This window comes from Lolium perenne, chromosome 7, assembly GCF_019359855.2.
Source record: "Lolium perenne isolate Kyuss_39 chromosome 7, Kyuss_2.0, whole genome shotgun sequence".
In the NCBI taxonomy this organism is placed as follows: Eukaryota; Viridiplantae; Streptophyta; class Magnoliopsida; order Poales; family Poaceae; genus Lolium; species Lolium perenne.
The window spans coordinates 125,627,365-125,640,091 of record NC_067250.2 but is presented as its reverse complement, the minus strand read 5'-3'; the positions used below and the strand labels follow the sequence as shown (position 1 = coordinate 125,640,091).

At 44.5% G+C, this 12,727-nt stretch overlaps 3 protein-coding genes across 5 annotated transcripts; 2 read left to right on the top strand and 1 right to left on the bottom strand.

Moving 5' to 3' along the window:
• Positions 1–3,613: 3,613 nt before the first annotated feature.
• Positions 3,614–10,023, bottom strand: LOC127318503 (uncharacterized). Of its 3 annotated transcripts, none has more exons than XM_051348983.1 (3): positions 9,643–10,023; positions 9,456–9,538; positions 3,614–3,926 (listed from the first exon to the last, which is right to left on the bottom strand). In XM_051348983.1, the coding sequence occupies exons 1-2, from the start codon at positions 10,021–10,023 to the stop codon at positions 9,476–9,478; spliced, it is 444 nt and encodes a 147-aa protein (XP_051204943.1). In that variant the 3' UTR covers positions 3,614–3,926; positions 9,456–9,475. The 3 variants fall into 3 exon arrangements, with proteins under 3 accessions (XP_051204943.1, XP_051204945.1, XP_051204946.1); XM_051348985.1 differs by lacking the exon at positions 3,614–3,926 and adding an exon at positions 7,162–7,460; XM_051348986.2 differs by lacking the exon at positions 3,614–3,926 and adding an exon at positions 7,847–8,202.
• LOC127318528 (uncharacterized) lies at positions 5,549–8,404 on the top strand. Its single transcript, XM_071823744.1, has 3 exons — positions 5,549–7,335; positions 7,423–7,541; positions 7,704–8,404. Exons 1-3 carry the CDS (start codon positions 5,784–5,786, stop codon positions 8,088–8,090), a joined length of 2,058 nt encoding a protein of 685 aa, XP_071679845.1. The 5' UTR covers positions 5,549–5,783; the 3' UTR covers positions 8,091–8,404.
• Positions 10,024–10,054: 31 nt separating the features above from the next.
• Positions 10,055–12,727, top strand: LOC127318502 (protein PHOTOSYSTEM I ASSEMBLY 2, chloroplastic). Its single transcript, XM_051348982.2, has 5 exons — positions 10,055–10,194; positions 10,362–10,441; positions 11,130–11,289; positions 12,104–12,196; positions 12,308–12,727. Exons 1-5 carry the CDS (start codon positions 10,074–10,076, stop codon positions 12,436–12,438), a joined length of 585 nt encoding a protein of 194 aa, XP_051204942.1. The 5' UTR covers positions 10,055–10,073; the 3' UTR covers positions 12,439–12,727.

Sequence of the window (12,727 nt, the reverse complement as noted above, 5' to 3'; positions counted from 1 at the left end):
GAAAGTGTGTTGGAAGGTGTGATTCACCAAATGGTGCAAGGCATAGCTCCCATGTGTGAGATTCCTCTCTTTCGGGCGATACACTTGGAAGATTCCTCGCCTGTGTTGCTGTAGTGTCCCGCCGCGGGTATACCGGTGGCTATAGTGTGCCAAAGTGTGTCAAACCTAGCTTTCCATGTGTGTATGGACTAAACAAAACTAAACCTATCAAAAAGTATGTTGGTGGAACCTCGCGCGGAGAAATCTAGGGGGGTAGACCGCCGGAGGCACACAGACCGCCTTTATCGGGGGGACGACCGCCGGGGCACCGGAATGCCACCAAAACTTGCAAGTGGACCTAGGATATGTGTGAAAGTGTGTTGGAAGGTGTGATTCACCAAATGGTGCAAGGCATAGCTCCCATGTGTGAGATTCCTCTCTTTCGGGCGATACACTTGGAAGATTCCTCGACTTGTAGGCTGAAGTGTCCCGCCGCGGGTATATACCGGTGGCTATAGTGTGCCAAAGTGTGTCAAACCTAGCTTTCCATGTGTGTATGGACTAAACAAAACTAAACCTATCAAAAAGTATGTTGGTGGAACCTCGCGCGGAGAAATCTAGGGGGGTAGACCCCCCGAGGCACACAGACCGCCTTTATCGGGGGGAACGACCGCCGGGGCACCGGAATGCCACCAAAACTTGCAAGTGGACCTAGGATATGTGTGAAAGTGTGTTGGAAGGTGTGATTCACCAAATGGTGCAAGGCATAGCTCCCATGTGTGAGATTCCTCTCTTTCGGGCGATACACTTGGAAGATTCCTCGACTTGTAGGCTGAAGTGTCCCGCCGCGGGTATACCGGTGGCTATAGTGTGCCAAAGTGTGTCAAACCTAGTTTTCCATGTGTGTATGGACTAAACAAAACTAAACCTATCAAAAAGTATGTTGGTGGAACCTCGCGCGGAGAAATCTAGGGGGGTAGACCCCCCGAGGCACACAAACCGCCTTTATCGGGGGGGACGACCGCCGGGGCACCGGAATGCCACCAAAACTTGCAAGTGGACCTAGGATATGTGTGAAAGTGTGTTGGAAGGTGTGATTCACCAAATGGTGCAAGGCATAGCTCCCATGTGTGAGATTCCTCTCTTTCGGGCGATACACTTGGAAGATTCCTCGACTTGTAGGCTGAAGTGTCCCGCCGCGGGTATACCGGTGGCTATAGTGTGCCAAAGTGTGTCAAACCTAGCTTTCCATGTGTGTATGGACTAAACAAAACTAAACCTATCAAAAAGTATGTTGGTGGAACCTCGCGCGGAGAAATCTAGGGGGGTAGACCCCCCGAGGCACACAGACCGCCTTTATCGGGGGGGACGACCGCCGGGGCACCGGAATGCCACCAAAACTTGCAAGTGGACCTAGGATATGTGTGAAAGTGTGTTGGAAGGTGTGATTCACCAAATGGTGCAAGGCATAGCTCCCATGTGTGAGATTCCTCTCTTTCGGGCGATACACTTGGAAGATTCCTCGACTTGTAGGCTGAAGTGTCCCGCCGCGGGTATACCGGTGGCTATAGTGTGCCAAAGTGTGTCAAACCTAGCTTTCCATGTGTGTATGAACTAAACAAAACTAAACCTATCAAAAAGTATGTTGGTGGAACCTCGCGCGGAGAAATCTAGGGGGGTAGACCCCCGGGGCCCATATATAGACCGCTGTGTTGGGGGGGGGGGGGGAAGACCTCCGGAGCATTGAATCTCAGCCAAACTTTCATGTGGACCAAGAATATGTTTGGAAGTGTCGTGTAAGGTGTAAAGCTGTAAGAAATTGCACCAAATATGTGGGGGCGATAACACTTAGCAGACACCGAACCCCCGTTAATTTGCTCTGAAACCCTGATATGTTGGGTCGATGAAGATGTAGATTACTTGTTTTATCGGTATACAGATTATATTAAGTAACACTAACAAATAGTCTACAAAAAGTAAAAACTAATTTTACAACAAATATAAGTATTAATATAAATATGAATACTACAAAAGAAGGAAAAGAAATGAAACTGCCCTCTGTGCCGTGCAAAAACGCACGGCAAAGGGTTGCCACGCACGGCAAAGGCATCGTTGCCGTGCCCACGGCTTTGCCGTGCGCCTTGGCTCCCTCGTTGCCGTGCATGTTTCTTTGCCGTGAGCTTTTGCTTTGTTTGCCGTGCATTGCTTACTTTGCCGAGCGCTGACCTGGCTCTTTGCCGTGCGCTGTTTGTTTGCCGTGCGTCGCCCCGGAGCCACACGGCAAAGAATTCATTGCCGTGCGCGAGGCGCACGGCAAAGAACTTCCGCACAGCAAAGGGCTCTGCAAGCACACGGCAAAGACCCGTGCACGGCACTGAGCTTTTTTCCCGTAGTGAGTATTCAAACACACCCCATGTGATATATAACTGCAAGAGCTTACACCGGCATTTGCATTCGAAGATGCACATAGAGGGCAAAAGTATAACATCTAACAAAGTATGAAAATAGAAAGATAAATCCACAAAGCGACAATTTGCATACTAGATTGCATCCATGGTGGGCAAATAGCTCTCGAACTACTTGTTGGGCAAATAGCTGTCGAACTACTTGTTGCGGATGAAATAATGCAACCATAATCTAAGAATCGTAGACCAAGTAGTGAGCAAGATTATAATGTGAACCGTTGATCAAGAAGAGAGCAAACATATATATGAGTATACAAATCTGCATGGGTAAAAGACATATCCCATTTCGTTAAAAATCATATCATTCATTAAAAAAAGTCAACACCTACCAAAGATAAGAACCCTCAGCTTCTTATCAAACCCCCGCAACCAGCTCCCAAATATTTGGGTCACATTACAAGGGTGGATAGACGAGTGAACGATAGACCAAACAACACAAGCAAAGGGGGAATTTAAAAAAAACAAATGTCTAAAAGTCTCATTCTTATGACAAAGACGATATTTTGTACGGAGTACTCCCTTTTCCATGATTTGCATTGTGTAAGCCTTCACTGTAACATGATGTGATTGATTAAATCTCCCGGTAAGTGAATTTGGCACCCATAGTTCCACCATTACCAGGCGATATTTCAGTTGGCGTTCCAAAAAAAGATGAATAATGCAATGCTCCCGGATCTCGACCGTACATAGGTTTGTTCAGGACCTACTGACATTATTGGAAAATTGACTGGGATAATCACAACATTGGACGGCGGACATCCCAGTGGAAACAAAATTGTGTTGATGAATAAGATAGAGGGAGGATGAAGATTTGCTTCAGTTGATTAGAGCATCTCCAATAGGCGCTCTCCATCTATATTTTGCGCGCGAGACCATATTCACCTCCAACAAAAGCTCTAAATTTTAGAGCTGTAAAAATATATGGTTGTTTCTGTGTGAACGAGATAGCGTGCGCTCTTTCCAGCGCTGTAAATATAATGCACGAGATAACGCTTTTACCTCAAGCTCTATTTTACAGCGCCGGTTGAAACACCTATTAGAGCATTAATTTGCACCCACGCGCTAAACTAGTCAGTTTTTTGGATACAGCATCGTTTCGAGCGTCTATTGGAGATGTTCTTAGGCCCCAACATTTTGTTAATAGGAAGCAAGCAATAAGAGTAGGGCACTTTCCCGAAAAAATGAATTGGCATTGAAGCGGTAAAACTATGTCGTGTATCCAGCAATTGCAATTAGAAGCACTTCATCTCCTCCTACAACCCCATGTGGAACTAGATTAAAACTATGAGACACTCCCCTCAAAAGAAGACTAGAAAATGCTAGGATTACGGAAGAAACAAGCTAATATTAGCCAAGTCTTCCAATGAGGGCCCTTCGTTCTCCACAATAAAAGCATCTGCCAAGACGAGCCAACTCTTGCAGAATAAATTCAGACAAAACCTTATCTCAGTAACTTCTTTAGAATTATCTGCACCATGGGATCTGACAAAAAAAGAGCATAAGATCATACTATTTGAATAGTCAGCAAGGTATAACTACATGGAAATTACACATCTAGGATATAGGTAAGACAATTAGTTAAGGGAAAGCCACTCATTGTTAAGTATAACACAGCAAATGAGCAAATGAAGGAAATAATTCAGCCTTCTATATATTTTAAGATTGATGAAGGTCCATATATAGAATCATTATGAGACACATATGTACGCAGATATGGCAATCAACTTTTTTTGACATTGGACGATACTTGAGATAAAGAGAACAACCTGGTACTACCTCTGTCCATAAATAGACGTCTGAGATTTATCTAAATCTGGATGTATCTAGACGCTATTTACATCCAGATTTAGACAAACAAACCTCAGGCATCTATTTATGGACGGAGGGAGTATATCATTTTATTTGTTCAGAGAAAACTTTGAAATATATAGCAATGGGAAAGTTGAATCTACAGAGAAAGTAACAAAATTTATTGGTTAATATCATCTAGTCAGTGTGAAAAATTTATGAGAGAAATTCAATCTCCATATTCTCACAGCCTCAACACCCCCCACCACCACCACACAACACACACACAGACCCTTGAAAATTGAAAAAAAAAAACTTTGTTTAATGTATTCAGTACTAGTTAGAGTCATTTAAATATAGCCCTGGCAGTTCTATATGAAGAATGTCTATTTTAAACTCTGGTTAAAATAGCTGGCTATAAACTTTCGCGAGGCCTACGGCTACAGCTAGAGGCTTCAAAGGCTAAAATAGAAATAGCTGCTAATAGCCCCGCTAATCCCCACGAGTCTAACCCTAGCCACAAAATATACCATGTCCCTTGTCTCCCAAACTAGGCAGGACAGGAGAGGCAACCATGGCAGCGCACCCTCGCTGCTGAATCTGACAGTCGTCGCTGCTGAACCCGGACGCCCTCGCTGCCGGAGGTGCTCAAGCTCTTCACCGCACTGCTGAATGCCGAGGCGGCGAGTTGCTCAACCTCTGCCCGAGCTCTCCTCGCCGCAAGCGACCCAGGCCACCCTACCTCTCCACGCCGCGCTGGACTGCTGCTGCTCTGGTTGCTGCAGTGGACTGCTGCTGTAATCCGGCAAGGGCGTCGTCAATTGGATTGATATCCTCCAGTCAGTTCCGCAGTTTCCATCCGTGAGATTTATTTCCATGGCCTATAAATTGAAACCTTGTGCTCCTAATTTAGCAGCTCCATGGTGTACTAGAAAAGCTTGGACTAATGTACGTATGTAGCTAAGCAAGCAAGTAGCTAACTAAACGTGACTACTGTCTCTGCCTCTAGGCACAAACTACAGTGGAGTGGTTGCTCAATTGCTGCTCTCGGTCTGCTGCTACCACGGCAACCATGTCGCATCAAGGCAAGCCCCTCTAGTCTCTACTCTCTTTTTAATTTGTAAAACTGTCCAAATTTTGCTATGTCATATGCGATCAATAGATCCTAAACTTTGTTACCCTGTTTTGATTGCATTACCTAGCCAGCTCATGCCTTAATGTGTGACTAGTATAGTAGATGTTTGCACTGTTTTATTAACTTTTGTTGGCCATTCAGCCTCTTCCTAATTTGTTTGACCTTTTTGTTCTGTAGGTACTGGTGCATCAAGCACCGCCTCGATACAACAACCTCCAGCAGCTACTGGTCTCTCAGATGATCCTGCTTGGAAGTATAGTACTATTCCAGATAAGAATAAGAAGAATGCCCTCAAGTGTAATTTCTGTGACAAGATATGCACTAATGGTGTTACAAGGATCAAGTACCACCTTGCTGGCATTAAAGGATTCAGTGTTACACCTTGCCCAAAGGTTCCTACTGACGTCAAGGCAGAGATGTTGGCTTTACTGCTAAGCAATAATGTTGCAAGGGATAAGAAAGTTGAGGCATTGGAAACAGCCAGAGGTAAAGTTTGCTTGGATCACTCGGAGGGAGAAGAAGGTGATGAAGATTGTGGCAATGCGGTTGTGATGAAGTCAAAACCCCAAAGAAGTAGCTTCAAAGGTGCAGGATCTATGGAGAAGTTCTATAGTTCAAGTACAATAAAAGAATCTGTCAAGAAATATAACCTTGGCACAAAGACTCAATCAGTGTTGTCAACTCAAGAAAGAGTGAAGAGGAGGAATAGAGCTTGTGAGTACATATGCCAATTCTTCTATGAAGCTAGCATCCCACACAACACTGTGACACTTACTAGCTTTGCTTGTATGCTTGAGGCCATTGGACGTTTTGGTAAAGATTTGGAGGGACCTAGTGCATATGAGATGAGTGGACCATTTTTGCAGAAAAGGAAGAAAAAAGTGATGGATACATTCAAGCACCATAGGGAAACATGGGAGCTCACTGGCTGTACTGTCATGACTGATGCATGGACAGATAGGAAGTGTAGGGGAGTAATGAACCTAGTTGTTCATAGCGCTCATGGTGGCTTATTCGTGAATTCAGTTGATTGCTCGGATGTAAAAAAAGATGGCAGATATATCTTTGAGCTTGTCGATCAGTGCATTGAAGATATAGGGGCAGACAAGGTGGTACAAGTGGTGACTGACAATGCTAGTGTCAACATGGCAGCAGCAATTCTATTAAAAGCAAAGAGACCTTCCATTTTTTGGAATGGATGTGCAGCCCACACAATTGATCTCGTGTTGGAGGACATAGGGAAGCTTGGACCGGTTGACAAAACAATTGTCGAAGCAAGGCTAGTTACTGTGTTCTTGTATGCTTATACAAGGGTGTTGGCTTTGATGAGGAGTGTTCTTAAGAAAGATCTTGTGCGCTCAGGTGTTACCAGATTTGCCACAGCTTATCTCAATCTAAAAAGCTTGCAAGATAACAAGTATGGGCTGCAGAAACTATTCAGATCAGATGAGCTACATGAAATGGGATACTTGAAGAAGGACAAAGGGGACAAAGCTCAGAAAGTGGTGAAGTCTGAAGCCTTCTGGAAGCGTGTTGATCTTGCTGTGAATTTCTTTGAGCCAATGGCCAATGTGTTGAGAAGAGTGGATAGCGATGTGCCAGCAATGGGATTCTTCTATGGTTGCATGCTAGATGCAAAAAAGGAGTGTTTGTTGAGGTTCGACAATGATGAGAGTCGTTGCAAATCAGTTTTGGATATCATTGACAAGCGCTGGGACAACAAGCTCAAGAAGCCCCTACATTTGGCTGGTTACTTTCTGAACCCCTACTACTACTATCCAAACAAGGTTCAAATTGAGAAAGATGGAAAATTTAGAGCAGCTGTGATCACTTGCATAACAACAATGATTGAGAATTTTGAAGAACAAGATAAGATGATTGAAGAACTCGAGGAATATCGAGGTGGGAAGGAGTCTTTTGGAACAGACATTGCCACAAGACAGAGAAGAAACAAAAACTACGATCCAGGTGAGGTGCTTGCTGATTTGATCTCACTTCTCCTCTTTGTCATCTCTTTATTTGCGTACCTAATAATCTGGCCATGACTTAATGCAGCAACATGGTGGTTGAATCATGGTGCAAGCTCACCAAACCTGAAGAATTTAGCAGTAAAGATTCTTAGTTTGCCATGCAGCTCCTCGGCTTGTGAGAGAAATCTTTCAGCATTTGAACAAGTAAGAAATCTTTCAACTCTTATTAGTACACCAACATTAGCTTCTAGTTTACCACATGTTGCTGGCTGCACAACTTCCATTGTATATTTCTAAAAATGCATGAAAAACATTAGCTTCTAGTTTGTTGCAGCTTATAAAATTTGTACTTCTAAATTTACACAGGTCCATGTGAAGAAGCGCAATAGGCTACTTCGTGATAGGCTTAGGGACCTTGTCTTTGTCAAGGTTAACTCACGGATGATGGATCAGAAACAAAACAAGAAAAGGGACCCCATAGAGAAGATAATAGGTGATGTTCTTGAAGATGATGAGAATGAGTTCATTACTGGGATTGTTCCTGAAGACAATTGGCAAGTTCAACAAGAACAACCTGATAATGTGACTGAAGAACCAGAAGCATCAACATCGCAAGCACAAGGAAAGAGAAATGCACACGTTAGGAAGAAGCGGAAGAAGAATATGCATTATTTGCTTAATTGTGTCCAAGAAGATGCCATCCTATCTGATTCTTCCAGTTCTTCAGCTTCAGAAATAGAAGGTAATCATTAAGATGATGACATTTTCTCCGATGCTTCAGCCGACTCAGATTGATTGCATGCATGTCTTGCTGGTTATCTGAACTTGTTGTTGCTTGATGTTGCTTGCTGTGAACTTGTTGTATCTGTGAAGAACTTGCTGTTGGTATGTAATTTACGGACAGAACTATGTCCTGAACTGCTTAATGATGTTGCAATATTTGGACAAAACTATGTATTTAATTATCTGTGAACTATGTCCTGATTATGTGTATCTCTTATGTGAAGATGTTATTATGTTATGCATCTGTGAATTATTGATATATATACGATTATATGCTGCCCAAATATTTTTTTGTTCATTGTTTAGCAAATTGGCTATATGGCTTTAGCTGCGCTATAGCCTTTCATAGCTTCAAAAATTGCTGCAGCTATCGGCTATAGCCCGCTATTTTAACCACAGATTTTATCATGGTTTTAAAGGCGCCAAGGCGTCCTAAGGCGAAGGGGGGTGCTCCGACGCTTAGGCGACGCCTAGGCGGACGCTTTGGACGCCTAGGCGCCTAAGGCGGGCGTTTTTCTAAGGCGGAGGGGGAGCGCTTGGACGCTTAGGCGTCCCTAAGGCGACGCCTTTAAAACCATGGATTTTATAGGAGGTGGCAACAACCTCCAGTCGCTAAAAATGTATTCTATGGCAAGCCATCTGCCAGCAACATTTATCAGCAGAAGAAACAAGGGAAATGTTTTGAAATCTTATCACATGGCAGTTACAAATACCCCTCCGTCCAAAAATAAGTGTCTCGACTTTTTCTAGATACGGATGTATCTACAACTAAGACACTTATTTTTGAACGGAGGTAGTTACCACCTCCGTGGAGACATCCGTATCTAGTACAATACTTCTGCTGATGGTCCAAACTATTGCAAACATTTTGGCGTAGCAACCAACTCAATGAAAGCTAAGAAAGTCAATCGAATAATTACTTCCACCAACTCAATATCAGGCTATTAGTCAAAATTCCTGGCCTACACTTTTTGCCCTAAACAAATGGCTGGCCTACAATCTGGATAGCATGTTGGATAAACCTTGCACCTAAAGAATAGTAACTAGCTGTAGACTGACTACATCACCTGAGAAACATCCTATTGCAGGGCATAATTCAAACCATGCCCAATCGCCCTTACGCAATGTATGATGCAGAAGACTATGGCCGCATGTCTCCACTGTAAGCAGCGGCAAGACACAACATTATGATGTGATTGTACGCATTCTGATTCGTCTCTCGTCTGGCATACCGCATTACCAACATTCTAGGTTCCTAATATGCAGGTTAAAGAATGTGGGAATGCTACGAGATGCTGGCAACCAAACTGTAGAGGGGCAGAGAGAGTAGCGTACCATCAGGACGCGGGTCGGCGTCAGGGGAAGGGCGGCAGCCGCAGCACGGCCTGCTCGGTTTCCACGGGGTCCGACCGCGAGATCTGCAAATCAAAACAACCAAAGCACAAACTCTGAATACGATGGACATCCAAAATCAAGCAAAAACTATGGCGCGCGCTCGAGGAGGGGGATGGGGGGAACGAACTGGGTCGCGGAGCACGGGCTTGGTGTCGTCCGGCGCAGGCCGGAAGGGCGGCTTCCTCTTCGTCCCCGTGCCCTCCGCCGGGCTCTTGCCGCTACTGGCGGCGCTGCCAGAGGCGGACGCGGCAGATCCGCGCGAGAGGTCCCCGAAGATTGTGGCCGGTGTCGCGTAGGCGGAGCCGAGGCTGCGCTCGCTCCTAGACGACATGGCGGACGGCCGGCCGGCCGGCGACGCGGCCGCCGAGTGATGCGAGCTCGCCCCTCCGGTTGGGTGCGAGCCGGACTCGGACGTACGAACGACACGGTCCGACCGAGCCGGGCCAGATATTTGGCTTCCCCAATCTCCAAGCGCGGTGCCGCTGCTCCGCCCTCTTCTGGTCCTCATAGCGCCACAAGGTGAAGTGAGAGAGGTTGCTGCGGAGACGTGTGTGAGACATGGCCGGCATCAGCTCCCACTTCCTCCTCTCGCCGGCGACAGCGCCGGCGCCGCCGCTGTCGCTCTGCCCTCGCCCCCGCACCGCTGCCGTTGGAGGCGGCCTCCGCCGGCCGGGCGAAGGTAAGTATAATTCTTTTCTGCTAGGACCGTCCATGGAGTGCTGCTCCATCTGGGGCTGCGAATTAGCAGGCTTTAGCGCTGTTGCCTGCCGTGTTCTTCTTGGCACGATACAGGATTATTCCCAATTTGTGAAGTAAGCTAACTTGTGTGCTTTGGTAATGTTTCAGTGCGGCGCCGAATCAGTTGCTGCTCGAAACCGGATGATGTAGAAGAATGTGCAACAAGCAAGTCAGACACCAGTGGCAAGGTTGTGCGAAGTGTTCCCTTCTCTTCCCAACTCCAGTGACCCTCTAGTCTTCACCAAACATGCATACTGTTCTTTATCGGAAAAAACTTGCATACGGAGTATTAACTTTTGTTTAGCATTACGGAGTACTAGTCTTCAAATTGCATAGTTTTAACTTGTAGCAACATAATTTGAGTAGCAAAACAGGCGGACCAGGCAAAATACCGTGATATGACTATAGTCAGTTAGAGCCTTAGTGTCTCACGGTTAATGGACTAATGGTTATCAGTCACATAGTTGAGAATCAAGCTTCTTCTGATGGAAGAGGTGATACCTGTAAGATATAGGACTGCAGATTATATAATCAAAACCTCAAGGATTATTCATCAACAAAAGCATAGAACCGGGTCATCCAGAACCTATGTGTCGAGTGTCGACTACTAGCTTTCCTTTGAGCTCTGATATGTAGCAACTGGCAATCATAACCATGCTGTTGGGGGAGGAGGTTTGAGTGAAATGTCTATTTCCTCACCGAGTAGTCTTATATTAACCCAAGACTGTCGAACAATGTCTAAAGAGCCAAACGGGTGTATGGGTAACTACCAATTTCGTGTTCCTGGATTTGCTACTCCTTACACTTAGTCGCTTACCATAACCTTGTACGGGTAACATTTGCTTAGAAGTCTGATGTGCTTTTTCTCTCTTATAGGATGAAGAAACTACCCCTTCTAGAAGAAAATGTCTTGCTTGCCTGTGTGCTGTAACATTGATCAGTGCGTCAGGCCCAACACTTTATACACCGAATGGACTTGCCGCAGATATGCAAAAGGCAGTATGCAGGAATTGTGGCGGTGGCGGCGCTATAATATGTAAGATTTTTGGTCCTTGATCTCTTTCTGTGCCATTATGCCTTGTTGATGCTACATGCTTCCATCAGTCATAAGAATAGAGCTCCTCCACCTTGAACAGAAGTTCGGAAGAATAACTTCGTTCATAGATTAGCCTACAATTGCAGCATGTGTTTCAGAACTGCTACATTCATTAGTAACTGCAAACATGGTTCATTAGAAGCTAGTTTTGTGTTTAAACCTTCAACAAGTTGTATGGCCACGGGCATCACAAGAGTTTAGGGGGAAATCCTACATTTCTATTAGTTTTGATTTCTTGATTTTCTTCACATCTTTAACAATATTGGCTGTTTGCCCATAATCAAATATACTAGCTGTATTGGCTCGTCCAGAATTCTTGGCCTGAAAACTGGTAATCTGTGTTGTCCTTGTTGATATTACATGCTTTCATCAGTCATAAGAATAGGGCTCCACCTTGAACAGAAGTTCGAAAGAATAATTTCGATCATAGATTCATTAGCCTACAATTTCAGCATGTGTTTCAGAACTGCTACCTTCAGTTGTAACTGCAAACATGGTTCGTTGGAAGCTAGTTTTATGTTTAAACCTTCAACAAGTTATATGACCACGGGCATCATAAGAGTTTAGGGGGAATCCTGCATTTGTAGTAGTTTTCATTTCTTCGCATCTTTAACAACATTGACTGTTTGCCCGTAATCAATATACTAGCTACCCGCAAAAAAATATACTAGCTGTATTGACTCGTCCAAAATTCTTGGCCTGAAAACTGGTAAACTGTGTTATCCTTCAATAATTCATTGTCAGCTGGATTCAGGTGATATGTGTGGCGGCACAGGGAAATGGAAGGCTCTCAACAGAAAGAGAGCCAAAGATATTTATGAGTTCACAGAATGCCCGAATTGCTATGGTATGCATTGTTTTGTGCTAATGTACTAGATTTCATATCCATCAAGACTTCATTTTTTCACTTTACAGGTTTATTTGTAAATCACACACTTCTATGGTTACTGTCATGTAGGGCGGGGGAAGCTGGTCTGCCCAATTTGTCTTGGAACAGGCGTCCCAAACAACAAGGGGCTTCTCCGACGACCAGACGCAAAGAAGTTGCTTGAAAAGATGTACAACGGCAAGCTGTTGCCCAACTCTTAGGATCAGCAAGAAAAATGATAACCAGGTCTGTATGATCAGATTATGTATCCCAGTTTTTTGCTGAGACTTCGGTTTTGACTAGATGTCAGGCTGCATCAGCAGTTCTTGAGAGAATGGTTTTGAGTAATGTAAGTGCTAAAATACGTTGCAAGTATAACCAGTTCTTCACAGTGTATACAGATAGAATCGTTTGAATAGATGTAAATTGTGAGTATGTCATACAACATTTTTGTGCGATCAAACCTTCTTTTGAGAAGCCTTTAAATTAAATATGTTCTTGCTTGGATTA

Excerpts from the sequence above, each read along its gene's own strand:
- LOC127318528 (XM_071823744.1), top strand. The coding sequence starts at position 5,784 with ATGTTGGCTTTACTGCTAAGCAATAATGTTGCAAGGGATAAGAAAGTT. Across the intron at positions 7,336-7,422 it reads AAACAAAAACTACGATCCAG|CAACATGGTGGTTGAATCAT; the intron begins GTGAGGTGCTTG and ends GACTTAATGCAG. Across the intron at positions 7,542-7,703 it reads ATCTTTCAGCATTTGAACAA|GTCCATGTGAAGAAGCGCAA; the intron begins GTAAGAAATCTT and ends AAATTTACACAG.
- LOC127318503 (XM_051348983.1), bottom strand. The coding sequence starts at position 10,023 with ATGAGGACCAGAAGAGGGCGGAGCAGCGGCACCGCGCTTGGAGATTGG. Across the intron at positions 9,539-9,642 it reads AGCCCGTGCTCCGCGACCCA|ATCTCGCGGTCGGACCCCGT; the intron begins GTTCGTTCCCCC and ends TTTGATTTGCAG.
- LOC127318502 (XM_051348982.2), top strand. The coding sequence starts at position 10,074 with ATGGCCGGCATCAGCTCCCACTTCCTCCTCTCGCCGGCGACAGCGCCG. Across the intron at positions 11,290-12,103 it reads CGGTGGCGGCGCTATAATAT|GTGATATGTGTGGCGGCACA; the intron begins GTAAGATTTTTG and ends AGCTGGATTCAG. Across the intron at positions 12,197-12,307 it reads AGAATGCCCGAATTGCTATG|GGCGGGGGAAGCTGGTCTGC; the intron begins GTATGCATTGTT and ends ACTGTCATGTAG.